We start from the raw sequence: 18,980 nt of genomic DNA on the forward strand, positions 1-18,980 counted from the left end.
TGTTTCTCTAAGCAACCTTAAACTTATCAGCCACACACACAGTCACAAAAGTACATTAAAGTAGGACTATTTAGGAAGAGGAAGGTGATAAAAATGTTTCATATACATGTGTGAAAATGTCACAGTGAAACCAATTTTATGTATAATTATTATGAGTAAAATATTCATTTAATTATCCTAAGAATTAAGGGAAAAATTAGAAGCAATAAGGCTAAGTAGCACAGTGAGCATAATGTAATTTGTAGAAGACCAACACACAAGACACAGTGGATGCAGCTGCCCCTTCCTGCTTTATCCCTACTCAATTTTAGCATGTAATATTAGAACAGGCAAAATTACATATAGATACTTCCCTTTAGGATATGATAAAGATTCATTTTTTAAGCATCTGGAAGTTGACAAATTTACTTACATTAAAGGCAATGACATAACATGGTAAAATGTTAATAATAATGCTAGTCTCATTGTAAAAACTGTTTTTTCCATTAGAAAACTATTAGTGTGTCTTCAGGACAAAAGTAAGTTATTCAAAAATAAAAATCCTTTTAAGAAAACTTACCATTCCTTACATCAAAATAATATATATCTACATATGTTACATGTATTAAGGATTTATTACTATTTAACTGTTCATAATTATCAAGCATATTAGCTTCTATGTCATAGTTGAAAATTTATTTTCAGATTCTTTAATAAAATATAAGATTAAGGTTTTGATTTAGAAATTTCTTTTATATAACCAATAACAACAAACCCTCAACCTATCCAGACAGTGGATTAAATTATATGCATGAATAAAGAATATAGATCACTGACTCAAGAGAAAATTACTTCAATAGAGCAAACCAAAAAGCTTAAATAGGGATATTTACAGATCTTAAGGATATTCCCAATCATTCTTGTTCAACCATTCAAGAGAGATGAATTTGGTTTTCTGTGGGCATGTTACTAAATGTTCACTGTACACACCTAATATGCTAAGCCGATTCCATCTACTCTCTTTCAACATCCAAGACAATATACTTTTTATTTCTTCTTATTGGTTCCTCATTTGCTGCTTCTTCTCTATCTAAACATTTCTTACACAATTACATTCAGTCCTACGACATAAATTTTGTCTAAGCAAAATGACTCTTTATTTGTGTCTCCTATTAAACTTGTGATGTGTCCCCTCTCTTTACTTCAGTCAACTCCTTGGTATCTGTTTTATTTTATTTATTTATTTATTTATTTATTTATTTATTTTTGGCTTTTGAGGTAGGATCTCACTCTGGCCCAGGCTGACCTGGAATTCACTATGTAGTTTCAGGGTTGCCTCGAACTCATGGAGATCCTCCTACCTCTACCTCCCGAGTGCTGGGATTAAAGGCATGTGCCACCATACCCGGCCTTGTTATCTTGAATACCTACTGAGAATGTAGGCTTTAATAATTGGCAATACAGAACCCTCCATTTATTACCTTTAACCAGTTATTTCTTATTCCAGTAACTCATAGGGGAAATAAAAGGCAATTATTTTCTCTAATACATTTGTCCCTTTTATGCAGAAACTTCTTTTGATTCTAGGTATAAATCTCTCCTTCTTTTCCATCTTTACTGGCAATGCTGAGTGTAGAATACCATCCCCTTTCTCCCTCCTACCAATTCAACTTGCTGTAGGCAAAACTTATACTCAATGTATTCTCTTCACAGCAGCTAGAGTAATCTCTTTAACACAGAACTAAGATGAGGTTATCCTCACCTTACAAACACCAAATGGTACCTTCTCATTACATTGATGATGAAATGTAGATCTATTCCAGTTCCAACAGGCTTTCAAACCTGTCATGCTTATCTTTCTACCCTCTCCACAAAACATTCATTTATTGCTTACTCACCATGCTATAGACACCAAACCATTCTGTACCTTGAAACTACCAATTTATTTACTTTGTCCACAGGGACTTTGTACTGTAGAGTGTCTCATCACATCAGATTCTTGTTCAAGTCAGCCAACAAATGGCCCAATGACATGTCTTCAAAGAAATCTTCCTTATTATTCTATTCAAAGAAACATTCACCACCTCACTGTTTGACTTTCATTATAGTACATAGTAACAGCTGACTATATCTTAATTGGTTTTCTTTTTGTGCACTATCTCTCCTTACTAGGATGTCAGTTTTATGAAAAGTATAACTATTTTAGAACAGCTTCTCACATTTGGTGACAACTCTATAAATAACTGGTGATTCAGTGACTAAATCATCCCATCCATGAACATTATAATAATCCTCATAATTATTTCCATTTTTACATCTGAGGAAACATATTTTGCTGGTCACCTTCCACAAAGTTTCATGGTAACAGGATCAGAATGGAACCTTGGTGAAATTTCAAAGACTGACTTATTCAGCCCTGCTAACCACAGAGCTTGGTTGAATCTAACATTGCTGACATCAGTTAAGCCACTGGCCCCTTCTCCTTGTTGACTCCTTCTCTGGTGTTACTCCCTCTTGTTGCCAAAACTCTGAAATGATTGCCTGTGCTTTGTGTAAATTTTTCTACTCCTTATAAATTTTAAATATACCTAAAGTGCAGCTAAGAAAACTCAGAGCACAGCAACATGTGCCATTAAAAAACAGAAATATGTTAGGTTTGTTATGCATAAGTAAAATTCCAATTTGGGGCTGGAGAGATGGCTCAGTAGTTAGGGCACTTGCCTGCAAAGCCTAATGACCCAGGTTTGAATCCCCAGTACCAACATAAAGTCAGATGTACAAAGTGGCACATGCATCTGGAGTTTGTTTGTAGTGGCTAGAAGCCCTGGTTCACCCATTCTAATTCTCTCCTCCACCCCCAACTTTCTGTCACTCCTCCCTGTCTCCCTTTCCTTGAAAATAAATAAAATATTTTTTTTAAATCTAATTTTTAGGAACTAAAAAGTATTTGGAAAGACATGTTTAAAGAGTCCAACTGAAATATTTGGCCTAAATTATCTGATTGACAGTTTATATATATTATAGTAAGCAAACAATAAATGCATTGCTTACTTTCCCTGCAGCACTATCAAGTTGGTTCTGGAATAGCATAGCATGAGGTGGCTCTGACAAATGCATTTGATATGTCTTTTGGATGACTAAAGAAATGATCTGGTATGTACACTTCCTGGAGTGAGATGAGAACCTCCTCTGCTTGCCATGATCAAAGTGTTTAGCAAAGGTCATGTTACTTCCCTTGTTCCCTTAAGACACTTTGGTGAATGGCCCAATGATTTTCATGGTGTGTAATATCAGAAGCAACTAAATGGGAGAAAATATATTCTTCCTATATCAGACAGACTTGGTCTTGTATTTCATCAGCCTTCTTTGCAGGTTGATAGTAACTGCTTTTGCATTGTTGAGTGTCCTCAGCATTCATGGCTGGCACACATGAAAGATGTCTTTTTTCTTTATTTTTCTATTTCACTTTTTATAACAGACATAAATATAACTTAAAATAGATCTGTTTTGGAGAAACATAGTGAAGTAGCTAAATAATATGGAAGGGATTAAATGCATGTTTTACCTAAAAGGCTTTTGAGACTGACAATTATTGGGTTCTGCTATGGTTTGCTACTAGTGTTGTGGTGTCTATAAGTACCTAGTTATGAAGGTGATAACTACCAAAATGAAAACTACTCTGGAAGTCCACCAGAAAGTCTCAGGAAATGCTTGTGGTGATACGCACACATAATTTTCAGAACAAATCACAAAACAAACTATACAAATTAATTTTTTAGTCCTTTTTCATGCCTACCACTGTTATCTTTTAAATATCTAATAATGATCTACACAACTCTGAGGCTACTACAGAGCTTTATCCACCATGAAAATGTAGGGAGAAAAAAAAATCTAGTTTTAATGAGAGCAGAAAGGTAATCTTTAACAAAAGAGTTTTTTCTTAGAAAATTATAGATTGGTTTTAAAATAGTGATTTTTTTTTTCCATTACCACTACAAATGTTTATCTGCAATGAAGCTTATTAACACATCCAGGAAGAACCTGAGGCATTCCTGTGGCAGTTTGAGAAGACTTAGTACCTCATTTCCAGCCAGCCACTGGCACAAAGAAATTACAGGCTCTAATCAAGACTGGCATGTGGCTATTCTCCACATGTTGTCCCATGAAAACACTCATAAAATACTCACTCATCAGATTAATTAATTAAGTAACAGATAAAAGAGTAGATTTATTTGGCCTTATTAAGGGAATGCTAAGGTACATGTTGAGACTTGTGTATTGGGATCTGAAATGTTGATTTACTTGGAAATTTTACCTTAATTCCAGCCTATTAATTACTTTTGTATTTCTCAAATTCTCTATAAATAATAATGGTTTATAAGGGGAAGATTCCAGAGTGCAATTTTACACATAGAATGTGATCAAGAGAGACAGAAACAAAATGTTAGCAGTCTATACTGTTTCATCTTGCTTCTTTTTCTTGAAAGTTTTCAAATATTTTGATTATGTAGAAAATTTGTCCTTGGATAACCCACTTAAATAACAGTAACAGCAAAAGGGCTGGATCAAAAGGTTATAGATGGATCATTAAGTGCTTTATACATGGAGGCCCTGGTAATACCCTTAGACCTGCCAGCAAGCACACTCTGTGGGCACTGGGAAAAGTCTCAGTGATAAACTACAGATTAGAAATTCACTAGCTACTGCAAGCAGACTGCAAATAGATCATTCCAAGAAGGCTGTTCACAAGATAGGAGCATCCCAGCAGCAAGACACCTGCTGCGGTGCCAGAAAGGCAGAGCTATGGGCATAGAGAGATGTTGGGGGACGAGCCCTGGTGATATGACTTTTGTCCTAAATTTTCTCAATAGGAAAAAAAATGCAGTCAAACAAAAAGGTAGTATGGCCAATATTTGTGAGATGGGAGAGCTTTTTGTTCTATTTTCTTTCTTTTCTTCTTCTTTTTTTATAGAAAAAATACAAGTTACAAGAAGAGCACAGAGTAAATGTCACATAGTAATTATAGCTAAAGCTAGTGAACTGTAGATGGTCCCAGTTAGAATTGCAATGCTAACCACTTTCATTTTTATTCATACCCAGAAGCCACAGCAGGGTGATTTGACACCTTCTACCCACCATTTTATACTTTGAGCTGTGAGCCTACTTTTTGCTGTTTGTTCTACTGGTGAGAAGTTAGTTCAAGGTGTATAATCTCATAAGAATACCACATAAATGCATGAGAATTAAGCTTAATGATTCTATGAAGTGACTTTAGAACAGTCTTAATTCTTAGTTCTCATGATCTACCTGAAAATTTATCAAAACTCTATCCTAAAAGCCTCAGAATGAATCCAGCAGAAAGAGCTCTCCATCACAAAATAAATGTGCTGACATTAGGACCAATGCTACAGAAAGTTCCAAAATATTAGTGGTTCACCAAGGCAAGCTTGAGGAAAAGAAATAAAATTATGTTATTGTTCATATAACACTGAAATGCAAAAAATAATAAAATTAAGAATAGCTAAGACACATAGGAAATACTTCTGTCTAATGAGAATTAAGACACTTTAAAAACTTTAGACTTTGAGGCTCGGGAGATGACCCAAGTTTGGATCCCTTGTACTCACATAAAATGACAGATGTGAGGACACCTCCCTGTAATCTCAGCACTGAGGAAGTAGGGGAAACACAAACAGGGTGTCCCTGGAATTCACTAGCTAGCTAGTCTAGCTAAATACGCTTGTTAAGCTAGATCCAGTTCAGAGATCTACTTCAGCTAGAGACCCTTTCTCAAAGAATAAAGTAGAGAGTGACTGAGGAAGACCCCTGACACTGACCTCGAGCTTCCAAACACCCCTGCATACCTGAACATATAAACATGCATGCACACCATGTATGCATGCACAGAATATTTACATGTTTATAGTTTATACTTTAGAAAGTAATGGTCACAATTAAAAGTCCAAGAGGCAGCCAGGCATGGAAAAGCATGCCTATAACCCCAGCATCAGAAGGATGAGGTAGGAGGATTTCTCTGAGTTCAAGGTCAGCCTGAGACTACACAGTGAATTCCAGGTCACCTTGAGTTAAAGTGAGACCCTACTTAAAAAAAAAAAAAAAAAGAAAAAAAGAAAGAAAGTAATTCCAGAGGTACAAGCCAAACTATATATTTGATGAGAGTAAAATTGATTCTGGCAATTGTGAAAAGTACATAAAAGTGATTGTAGTGAGTATAAATTCAGAAAAATAAAATCAGAAGAATTGATAATTATGTAGATAGCCTATATCACAATAAAATTTGGCTAAAGGCTTAAAGAACACTTGTAAATGTTGGTGTAGTAATATTAAACGTTTATTTTCAGTAAAATGAAGGTTTATTTTCATTAAAATCAGAAGGATTGAATATTCTCAAGTACACTGGCAACCATGAAAGCAGGGTTGTACAAAGACTAGCCTTTCATGGAGATGATTCCTGTTACTGTAGGCACAGGAAGGATCTAAGAACAAGATTTCAGGCTATTGTTACAATAAGAAGTGTTAAGAATCCCAACGCTGAGGAGATGCCTCTGGTGAAAAGTGTTTGCTCTGAAGCCTGCTGACTGGAGTTCAATCTTCCTCAGCACTCACATGAAGGCAGACAAAGTGGCTTGTATGTCTATCATATCCCAACACACCTGCAGGCATGGGAAGCAGAGTCAGGGGAATCTGGCAGCAGCAAGAGAGACCCCTGCCTCAAAAGAAGATGGAAGGAGAGAAGAAACGTTCCAAGGTTGTCTTATGACCACACATTCACCATGCCAAGCATACACCCATACACACACACACACACACACACACACATTTAAATACTCACAAACAAATAATAGGAAAAATTTTTTTAAAACAAATGGTAAAAAAAAAAAAAAAAAAAAAAATCTCCTAGCAAAGAGTTCCAGAAAGTGATAGATTTGCCAAATCTCTACAAAGTAGAAGCCAGAACACATGAAAGATATCTGGGACAGAGATGGCAAACTTACAAGAAATGAAAGATCTTTCAGTGTGTATTCCACTGTCCAATAGCCCAACTGCCTCCCTACCTGTTACTTTTTTGTTTTTTTGAGGTAGGATCTCACTCTAGACCAGGATGACCTGGAATTCCCTATGTCATCTCAGGGTGGCCTCAAACTCACAGCGATCCTCCTACCTCTGCCTCCCAAGTACTGGGATTCACTTGCCGCTTCTTCACAGTGTCACACTGAGGAGCTGTATACAGTGATTTCTTTGGGTCACATGGATATAATTTACAATATTACAGAGTATCTTATAGTTTTCAAAGAATTTTCATAAATATCAGTCTTAATACAATACTTACAGCTGAGGAACAAGTCTCACAGATGAAACATCAATATAATACAATTTATACTTAAATTTCAAAGTATTTCTGATTCCAAATGCCAAAAACTTCCTGCTTCATATACTTCTATTTCTAATATTACTTTCTTATCAGAACAAAAAGGTAATGGGGACTGGAGAGATGGCTTAGCAATTAAGGCATTTGCCTACAAAGCCAAAGGATCCCAGTTCGCCTCTCCAGGACCCACGGAAGCCAGATGAACAAGGGGGCAAATGTATCTGGAGTACCTTTGCAGTGGCTGGAAGCCCTGGCATACCCATTCTCTCTCTCCCTCTCTGCTTCTCTCTCTCTAATAAATAAAAAATAAAGTTTAAGGGCTGGAAAGATGCCTTAGAGGTTAAGCAGTTGCCTGTGGAGCCTAAGGACCCTAGTTCAAGGCTCGATTTCCCAGGACCCACATTAGCCAGATGCACAAGGGGGGAGCACACATCTGGAGTTCATTTGCAGTGGCTGGAGGCCCTGGTATGCCCATTCTCTCTCTCTTTCTCTCTCTCTCTCTCTCCTTCTTTCTCTCTCTGTCTGTTGCTCTCAAATAAATAAATAAAGTCTAAAAAAAATTAAAAGGTAATGGGCATGTTCTTTTAAGTGGGAATATTTATAGTACAGTGGGCATTCTTTGTTGCTGTATTATCACTTTGAAGTTATCTTTTGTTATTGGTTCCTCTGAACTATTGGCTTGAATATCAAGACAAATTCTTCTTTAAAATATTGATTGATTGGTTGGTTGATTGATTGATTAATTGATTGACTGATTTGAGAGAGAGAGAAATACAAACACACAGAGAGGGAGCATGGACTCACCATGGCCTCCCACTACTGCAGACAAATTCCAGATACATTCACCACATTGCACATTTGTCATTTCTTGGGTCCTGGGAAATCAAACCCTGACCTGCAACATTTGTAAGCCAGTATTTTCAACACTTGAACCACTTCCCCAAACCTAGGACAAATTGTTTATTTTAAATGCAGAGAATGCAGAGATTTTCCTTTTGCCTTTAGTGATATTCATAATTTCTCCTTGTGGACTGATCATATCTTAATGTGTTATAGGTAAAATTGTGATACTCTCAGCTCTTGCCTTTTAAGTGTGAGCCAATCGCTATTTTTTTTTTTTTTTTTTTTTTTTGGTTTTTCATGGTAGGGTCTCACTCTAGTTCTGGCTGACCTGGAATTCACTCTGTAGTCTCAGGGTGGCCTCAAACTCTCGGTGATCCTCCTACCTCTGCCTCCTGAGCACTGGGATTAAAGGCGTGTGCCATCATGCCCGGCTCCAATCACTATTTTGATGGATTGAGTACATTTTAGTGGAAAATAATTTTTTAAATATGCAAATCATGGTCGTTTTCACTTGAATAATATTCTATTCAAATTTATGATTTTATTTATACTCTATCATAAATGCAATAAACATAGGATAAATTCAATTACTGAATTACCTATCTAACTTTAAAATGGTGTGTATATATATCCACATATATATGCATATATATATGCACAAAAATTTGTTTCAGCTTGAGTGTATAGTAAAGAAATGATTGAAAACATCAAAATATTTCAGATTATCTTTTTAGAAGTGGAACAATTTAAGGAGCTATGAATGGACATTGAAGATGCTTATTTATCTTACTAACATCAGCATTATATACAAATATATGAGTGTGTCTGTGCATTTGTTCTGAGTAAGAAGAAAATTTTGGTCTTTCTTGACTTTTTTTTTGATTCACAAGCACATAGACTTCTTACAGTAGCCATTTCTGAGACTTTTTTGACATGTGAACTTGAACTAATGTATGATTGTATAAATATGAATGCAAAAGATTATTGTTATCTAGCAATAATTAGATATTTTCAAATTTATATACTGGCCATGGACATGTACACAAATCTATTAGTTACTATAATATTATTTCTGTATGTGTTGATAATATGTAAAACTAGATGTCATACAATATTGCTAATTAAATAGACAGAGATATTTAAAATTTCCCTGTACCATTTCCTACAGAGCAACAATTTTATGCATACAGAAGTCATATCAATGATCTTTTGAAGAGAAGCAATGCAGAGGATTGGGTGTCCAGTAGACAAAGATTCTTACTAAACTGAATTTAAATTTGAAATAAGCTATTTTTTTTTCATTACAATTCCTTCCTGCATAATTTTATCATCTCTGATGACTAGAAAATGTAATGTCTAGGCTGGTGGCAACTATCCTTCTCTGTCATCACACTGACTTACATGCACATGTTCTGAACATGAAGCCATGTTGTCATTAATACTGTATTCAATAAAACAAATGAGATTGACTGTGACTCAATTATATTTCTCTGCTCACTGTTTACTTAGACTTGAGGTCATTATTCCAGGATCTGGGAAGAAATGACATCCAGATTCTGTAAGCCTTGTGTGTACACTCTCTTCCCTCTACCTTTGAAAATGATCCCATGGCACTAACAGCAGTATGTAAGGCAGTGTTTGAGAAGATGGCTGTAATGCATTCCATTATCCTCTGCCCATGAGGGTTTTCATCTCCATCTCTTACTTTTCTTCCCATGGCCATCTGCATCTGAAGGATGAGTCTGACCCATCAATATTGGCAAGAATGTACAAAGGGCAAGAAAAAAATACACTTAGGAACTATGTTTTTAAGCTATTAATTTTGAAAAAGTCAGGAGTGTCTTCCCAGGCAAGAAGAAAAGTAAGAAGATGAAAATAATAAAATAAAAATGAGAGGAAAGTCAAGCGACTGGGAGAAAATGACCAGCATCTGTTCAAGCAACTCGTACTCTAAGCTACTCAGCAGCAAACAACCTGATGTGATGTTCACAGAAGCACATTAATAGTAGCACAGAGCCATGTTTGGTAAACAACTGCGCTTGACTTGGCTAATTAATCTGCTCAGTGAAACAGAACCCATAACTGGAGCTGGGAAACAAGTCAGAACCATGTCCAAAAATGAGTTTGCTCTCCACTATCAAGCTCCCACCAATTGTGGGATACAAGAGGGCCTACACCTATTAAATTCTCTCTAAAATAATAATGGTCATTCCATTTATCTGATGTTGACTTCACTCTCCATTGGAGAATTGCTTCTCTTTTTCAGGTGGACTCAGATCCTGACAATAGAATCAGCCCCAGCTGAAACCAAGAGTAATTGGGGAAATGAGCAAGAGTGCTGCTTTTCTGGTGAACCTGGTCCCAGCACAAGGGTGAAGGAGATAAATGCAGAGCACACTCAACTCCTACCATACCAGATATCCAGAGACACGGAAGCTCCCAAAACCTCATCACTGAAGTAGACCTAAATGAACCCAACATGGCCCAGGGAAATTTGCGGAAGAGGGGGTGGAAAGATTGTTAGAGCCACAAGTTGGGTCACTATGCACAGAGACATTGCCTCTTATCTATAGCTGATGGCTAACCCCACAATGCATGTCCCCAACAAGGGGTCCCTGAGGAGGGGGGAAGACATAGAGGAGGCTAACGATGGTAACAACATGACTTGTATATACACTCTGTACATAACTAATTTAAAAAAAAGGAAAAGGAAAAGGAAAAAGAAAAAGAGGGTAGAGGGAAAACAGATGTCTGCATAACTCCATGCCAGCTCTCAGCTTGGTGAATTCAGATCTCTAGTCAGATTAGATTTTTTGCATCACAACAATGAGAAATGTTCAGGAAGAGGAAGAGGACCAGTGTGAAAGGAAAGAGGAATAGGAGAGGGTAGTGGGAGGGGAATAAAATCAATATACATGATATACAGACATGAAAATGTCCTAATGAAACCCACTATTCTGTACAACAAATAGATGGGAATAAAATTTTTATAGAAGAAATATGTGAGAAAATATAAGAATTATTCCCATTTTCATTTTTAAGCTCTATAATCTGTAAGATTTCTGACTGATGAGAAAATGAGTACAATATTATAGGTAAAAAATAGTGAAGTAATGAAGAAAAAGAAGAGATAAAAGAGGAGGAAAATATTTTAGAGATTTATGAGAAGAAGTTTCAAAAGTTGCAAATGGTTGTATTTAGGAAAAGAGGTTTCATATTTCTTTTGGCCATATAGAGCTCAGGCTGGCTTCCAACTTGCCATTTAGTCAGGAGAATGACTTTGAACTTCTTTCCTCTTACCTCTAGTACACAAGTTCTGGGATTACCAGTGTGTGCCACCAGGCTGGGTATTATGTGGTTTGGGAAATCAATTTGAGGGCTTCATGCATGCTAGACAGCACTCTAATTGAGCTACAGCCAAAGGTTTACATTCTGACAGACTAGTATGGAGGTGGAGAATTAAGGTTATCAACACATAAAAGATAATCTAGAGACTGGAGAGATGGCTTTGTGTTAAGGCACTTGCCTGCGAAGCCTAAGGACCCAGGTTCAATTCCCCAGTACCTTCGTAAGCCAAGTGCACAAAGTAGTGCATGTGTTTGGAGTTCATTTGCAGTGGCCAGGGGCTCTGGCATGCTCATTCTCTCTCTCTTTCTCAATCTCTCTTACTTTCTGTCTCTGTCTCTCTCAAATAAATAAACAAAAAAGATAATGTGGACTATACTAAATGAACAAGACTGCCCAAATCCTAGAGTTAACAGAACTTCAAATATTTAAAAGGTAGATAAATGTGGAAAACCAGTAGATAGCAGTAGATAGATGACATGTAGATAACACCAAGCATATATAGCCAATGTAATACTATGCATGTAGGTAATACATTGTTTATCTGCATGGAGACATGCATATGAATGATATAGGAATATCTGCATTCTGACTGCCATTTATTGTCACTGATGGAATGATAGCACAATAGAGAGGGCACCCTACATTGAGAGACTCACTGTTCCTGTGCTTAGCGGTGTCAAGCAAGAGAGAAGGAATCCACACCTCTAAATTCCCATGTCCTTTCCTCTAACAAAATGCTGTTCAATTCTAGTAATGACCAGTGTCACAGTAAAGATTTTAATTAATTAGGCATTCTCCTATCTCAGAAGTTTTTAAGTTATATTTAGCATTTAATAAAATTGGTTATCAAATTCAGTCAATAATTGGCATTGAATATCCATGGAATGCAAGGAATTATTTTTGTAATAAAAGATACTTTTATTGTGAATGGAAAATGTAGAATTATGTTCAGGAAATGAGTCTTAACAGTTATGACTCATAACACAAATCATAGAACACTTCACATGGTAAAACTCAAAATACTCTTTAGCCATCAGGCCATGGAGTGTCAGATTTGCCTATGATTAGGCCATTATTAGAACCAGAGATGGCTCATCCCTACCTGCACCCTCTAACCCACCATTGTGCTTTGGAATTATTTCGAAAGTTTAAATCACCATTCAATTGCCAAATGTCATGGCAAAGAGTCAAACTGAAAGATCAGAAGCTTTTGGCAAAACAGAATGCAGTATTATTGTTGCCCTAGCGGAGCTTGACTTTGGCCTTGGCTCCAAGTGCACAGTAGAAGTGAAGTAAGATATTAAAGAGGTATGTATATTTATCCATCAATGTATCTTCTATATTTAATTCCATTTCTTTATACCTATAGAATATGAATACTGTTTGAAAGTTTATCTCTTATAGTTACTGAATTAATTTTAACTTATGAAAATAAAACATTATGTCCAACTCATGTGCTGCTTAATAAATAAAACTACAGAATTTAAAGAATTAATAACTTCCTAAATGATAAACTGGCTCACAAAATTTATCTTGAAATGGCAAACACTATTTTAATACAAAAATGATTACTTATGCACATTTTTGTCTAAAAATCAATACATATCAGGGAGATCATTTATATATGGTAAAGAAATGTTTGCTGTCAGCATTATGGGAGCAAGTTATGATAGACTTGATCTTTCAAAACCTATCATCTCTCTATATCTATTTGTTTTTCATATTTATACATGTATAATTAAACAGAGTTTATTTAAAGATTTCTAGATCAAACCATATTTATTTTGATAATGAATTCAAAGACACTTAAACTGGCAATAACTTTGGATTTGAAATTTTAGAGGCTATTTGCTCTGTGACCTGAGAGATATTTTAGTATTCCTTTATATTCATTTAGAAGTGATATACATTTCCTCAGGGGAAATTTTAGTGAAAATATGTTCTGACTTATAACATATACATTCACTAAAATTACTATTCCTCATAATTTGTTTTTGATCAATGAGAATAAACTATACAAGGTTGATATCTTTCAAAATTATTTTGTATATGATGATAAAATTTTTTGCCTCTATATATTTTTATCCATCTTTGCCATAAAAACTTATCAAAACCAAGAATATACCTATATGGATTTTTCAGTCTACTTTCAGAACAAAAAACTGATCTAAGGTTGTTTTCCTTTTCCATTCTTATAGATTATCCAAAATGTACATTGCCAATGTAACATATGGCATGTTCAGAGGTTAACTATGGCTTCAGTTTTAAGTGGAAAACGAGATGAGAAAAAAAAATCTATGCGAGTTCTAATAGGATTTTTAAACAAGGTTTCCTATTTTAAAAAGTATATACATATTATTGTAATTCTACAACTATTCTACTTGTTGTCAGTTTAATAATAATAAATATCTTCGAGGATATAACATGAGGAAATTATTATTTAGTGAGCAATCAAAACTTATGTTCCCAACTAAAATTATTCGAGAAATATCAATCGAGCGGACTAGAAGTGTGCACTGATCTACACTTAGGAGGTATACAAATCAACGTACTTAAATTTTCCTGAAGAATAACATTTGCATGATTCTTAAGAATTTAAATATCACTACATCCACAAGACATGACAGTTACCCATCATCTCGGTTGGAAGGGCAGTGGCTACCAAAATTTCCAAAGTAAAAAATTATAAAAGTATTGTCAAGGAAGTAAAATTTAATTTATAATGCATTCTATGATAATGAAGAAACTTAACAATTTATTAAATGAATACTGTGTCTTTGTGTTATTATATACTCAAACATTCAATATAATATTTTATTAATTTTCCAATTTTAAGAAAGGAAATAACTGGTCTGAAAAATACAGTGGCATATGCAACCAAATCTATCTTATAATTTTTTAACTGTTCATGTTTTTGTTGAAATGTACAGAAAAGGACTAATTTCGACCAGTAAACAATTCCTCTAGCTGTCTTAAATACATGCTCAGATCACTTTAAGTAACAATATTGCTTTAACAATATCCTTTAACAGTTTGTAAATGAAGATACATATAGACAAAGAATTCCTAATAGATGACTATCTTACTCAAAAATATTTAGATATTTTTAAACAGAAACAACAAATTCTGTCATACAATAGGCCAAATCTCTTTGGGCCACAATAACCTTAACCATATTACAATGGGCCTATCATTTTTAGTCTGTAAAATTGAACTTATTTTTAATATCTATTTCAAACCAATATTCCTCAAAATAAGTAAAACACAGTAAGGAGAAAAATGATGATAATGCGCTTACCTGTAACAAACACTTCTGTGTCCAGAATAACAAAACCAAATGCCAGCAGTTTAAGCCACAGATACATGGTCCTATCTGGAGATCAGCTGGGTCCCTAAGAAATAGCACACGTTCTCCTGGAAGGAAAAATAATGGTTATCTCTCTAAAAGTTTCTCTTGTAAAATCAAGTCGAAAATAAAAGAAATAAATGCCTACTCTGTCCTGTTGTCTTATCAATCGGGGAGCAATTTCCTCCTCTGCCACCCTAAGAAGAAACTACTTGCAGCCACATACACTGCTAAGTGATGATGTCAGATTCGGTTTTACTTACTTCTCCAAAACTACTGTAAAGGGTCCTCTTTGCAGGAAGTCAAAAAGAAAAAAAAAAAAACAAACCTTGTTCAAAGTTAGTACAATGGCGTCTTCCTTCCTTAATTCAAGAAATTACACACTGTTTAATAAACCGTTTAAAAGATGTTCCTCTCAAGTAAAATGTTCTTAAATATTTAAATATTATACCTTAAAAATATGCTTTATTACTTTAAAAAAAGTTATAAATTCAAATCATCAATAATAAACAGATTCAGCATAAAAGTAACAAAATAGAAGTTGGCAAGATGATGCAGTAAGTAAATTAGTAGAAAGTACTGAATTTGATATATTAAGATGACCAAGTGAACAAATAAACTGTTTTTCTGGTTCCTTATGACAACTGGCATCATTTACTCCAAGAACATTCAAAGTCAAATGAAATGAGAGTTCTACCATAACACCTATTTCCTATGCAAAAATACCCTCAGAGGGCTTCAGAGAGATCTTTGTGAGAAGCAAAATCAAAGTCTCATTTATACTATGAAAAAATCTGTTTAAAAATCCTTTCATCTACAACTTAGTATGTCTTCTGTGCCACTCCTGAGGGAAAGAAGAGCAATGAAAATCAAGTTCTATCTTCTTTTTAAAAATATTTTATTTTATTGGTCTGGAGAGATGGCTTAGTGGTTGAGCGCTTGCCTGTGAAGCGTAAGAACTATGGTTCAAGGCTGGATTCCCCAGGGCCCACATTAGCCAGATGCACAAGGGAGTGCATGCGTCTGCAGTTCATTTGCAGTGGCTAGAAGCCCTGGGGCACCGATTCTCTCTCCCTCTCTGCCTCTTTCTCTTTCTCTCTCTCTCCCTCTCTCTGCCTCTTTCTCTGTCTGTCACTCTCTAATAAATAAATATAAATAAAAAGTATTTTATTTTATTGATTTACAAGGAGATACAGAGAGAGAGGAGAACAGGTGTGCCAGGGCCTCTAGGCACTACAATGAACTCCTGATGCAGGAGTCACTTTTTGCATCTGGCTTTACATTGGTACTGAGGAATCAAACCCCAGATGATAGGCTTTGCAGGCAAGGGCCTTAACTTCATAGACATCTCTCTAGTCCCTTCAAATGCTGTCTTTTACAGAAGTTGACGTTTTTCACTTTGTTATAGCATTTTGCCACTCTATAAATAAGACAGGTTGGTTCCCCACCTCCCAGTTCTCTCCTGCTGGTAACCCTGCTGCTGCTGTGGGGCAGTTGGTCCCTGCATGTAGGCTACATAAGCAGGCCTTTTGCTCTGGTTTCCTGATTGGCTGACCCCTGGGTACCCAAAGCCCTGTTCCCCTGTGCCATAGGGTCCACGGTCCACTGTAGAAGCTGGCCTCTTACCCCTGGCACCTGGGCTATCCAGATTCTCATTCCTCAACCTCTGATCCCCACATGCTAAAGACTGTGAGTACATACAAGTGGAGTGAGTAAGCCAGGCTCCCAGTTCCCTACCCCCCAGCTCCCCAGGTACCTTTGATGTACCTGCAATCTCCACAATCTGCACATCTGCAATTATAACATCATACACCAATCTGGTTCACATTTAAAACAGAACACCCACTGAAGATCCTACATGGACAATTACTTGCTTCCCACTCAATAGAATAAAACTTTTCTCCAAGAGAGCAGACCACAATGCAAAAAAAAAAAAAAAAAAAGTCAGAAAAATGAGAGAATTACACCAAGGATACCTAGTCACACAGGAAGCCTCCAATAAAATCTTAGAGAATGAGCCAGTAGTGGTGGCTCACATCTTTAATCCCAGCACTTGGGAGGCCTAGGATTGCCATGAGTTCAAGGCCATCCTGAGACTACATAGTTAATTCCAGGTCAGCCTGGACCAGAATGAGAAACTACCTCGATGAACTAAAAAATTAAAATTAAAATTATAAAAAAAAAAAAGCTCTTAGAGAAATCAGAGCTGGAGAGATGGCTTAGCACTTAAGTGCTTGCCTGTGAAACCTACAGACCCTGGTTTAAGGCTAAATTCCCCAGGACCCACATTAGTCAGATACACAAAGGAACACATGTGTCTGGAGTTCATTTGCACTGGCTGGAGGCCCAGGCATACCCATTCTCTCTTTCTCTCTGCCTCTTTCTCTCTCTGTCTGTTGCTCTTAAATAAATAAAAAAAAATAAACAAAAAAGATTTAAATCTTAGATAAATCAACAGAAATTGAATCCCAAAATGAGAAGGCAACAACAAATGTGACCCTGATAAAAAGAATTGCTGACCTGGAAGCAAGCCATCAAAAAACCAAAAAAATTGAATAAGTAAAATGGAACAGAATCAACTCTTAGAGCACTCAACTTTTGACACTATGCTTAACTTAATTGAAGAAAGCTTTAGAAGCTGCAAAACATATAAGTGAATTAAAGGTGAGTCAACAAATGGAAGATCTAAATAACAAGTTGAAAAAAAAAATAACCAGTTGATCTATCTTAATGAATACCATCAAATGTAATGATGAATTCCAGGAAGCATCAAGAAAATCAGAATTCTAACTGAAATCATATCTCAAAAAAAGATATGGACGCAATGCAAAATACTACAACAGAAAAGAAAATCAAATAGAGCTTTGAAAAACCTCTCTAGAACCACTCACTAACAGAGTTACTCATGTGGAAGAGAGAACCTCTGAGGTGGAAGACAAAATAGAAGAAATTGACTGTGAGGCCAAACACTTTTCTAAATTCAAAAAATCATGCCAACAGAATATGAGGTTACTGTGGGATACCCTAAAACAGCCAAACATCTGGATCATGGGTATACAAGACAGAGAAGAAATCCAAGGCAGAGGCATAAAGAACAATTCAACAAAATTATTGAAGAAAATTTTCCCAATCTCCCAAAAGAGAGGCCCATCCAGATACAATAACCCCAAAGAACACCAAACAGATGGGATGAAAGAAAAACTCTCTGAGGCACATCATAGTTAAAACTCTCAAAAATGAAAACAGAGAGTGCAAAATCAGCAAGAAAGAAAAAATCACTATATTCAAAGGCAATCCCATCAGAATTACCTCAGATTTCTCAATGGAAACCCTGAAAGACAGGGAATCCTGGAATAAAATACTTCAAAGCAAATATACATATATCATTTCCAACACAAGCTACTGTACCCAGCAAAAGTATCCCTCATAATAGATGATGAAAGAAAAATTTTACAAGAGAAAAGTCAACTCTGTGATTATGTGAACACAAAGCCAAACCTACAGAGAATACCTTAGGGAATACTCCACACAGAAGAGTCAAACAACCAATCTAAAGAGCCTGAAAGAAAAATGTCACAAAAACCAAGACTAGATCAGGTTCAAAAAAGTACAAAACACAAGGAAACGCCAAACCCCATACATAACTCCATCATGGCATGGATTAAATTGAACCTCACAGTTATAACCTTAAACATTAATGGCCTTAACTCATCTATCAAAAGATACAAGTTGGGCTGGAGAGATGGCTTAGCGGTTAAGCGCTTGCCTGTGAAGCCTAAGGACCCCGGTTCGAGGCTTGGTTCCCCAGGTCCCATGTTAGCCAGATGCACAAGGGGGCGCACACGTCTGGAGTTCGTTTGCAGAGGCTGGAAGCCCTGGTGTGCCCATTCTCTCTCCCTCTATCTGTCTTTCTCTCTGTGTCTGTTGCTCTCACTCTCAAATAAAAAAAAAGTTAAAAAAATTTAAAATAAAAAAAAGATACAAGTTAAAAAGGTGGATTAAAAAAAAATGGGTTGAAGATTTTCTTTACAGACAAGCACACAATAAGCAAAGCTGGTAGATTACCCACAGAAT

The 18,980-nt window shown here is 35.9% G+C and overlaps 1 protein-coding gene across 1 annotated transcript in view; it reads right to left on the bottom strand.

Moving 5' to 3' along the window:
* Ptprc (protein tyrosine phosphatase receptor type C) overlaps window positions 1-15,115 on the bottom strand; it is a 125,061-nt gene extending 109,946 nt beyond the window's left edge. Inside the window, exons 1-2 of the mRNA XM_045143475.1 lie at window positions 15,055-15,115; window positions 14,859-14,974 (exon numbers count right to left, since the gene is read on the bottom strand). Coding sequence (XP_044999410.1) covers window positions 14,859-14,925 — 67 coding nt within the window. The 5' untranslated portion in view covers window positions 14,926-14,974; window positions 15,055-15,115. The remainder of the gene's footprint in view (window positions 1-14,858; window positions 14,975-15,054) is intronic.
* Window positions 15,116-18,980: the final 3,865 nt, after the last annotated feature.

The sequence above is a fragment of the Jaculus jaculus genome, chromosome 1 (genome assembly GCF_020740685.1).
Source record: "Jaculus jaculus isolate mJacJac1 chromosome 1, mJacJac1.mat.Y.cur, whole genome shotgun sequence".
Lineage (NCBI taxonomy): Eukaryota > Metazoa > Chordata > Mammalia > Rodentia > Dipodidae > Jaculus > Jaculus jaculus.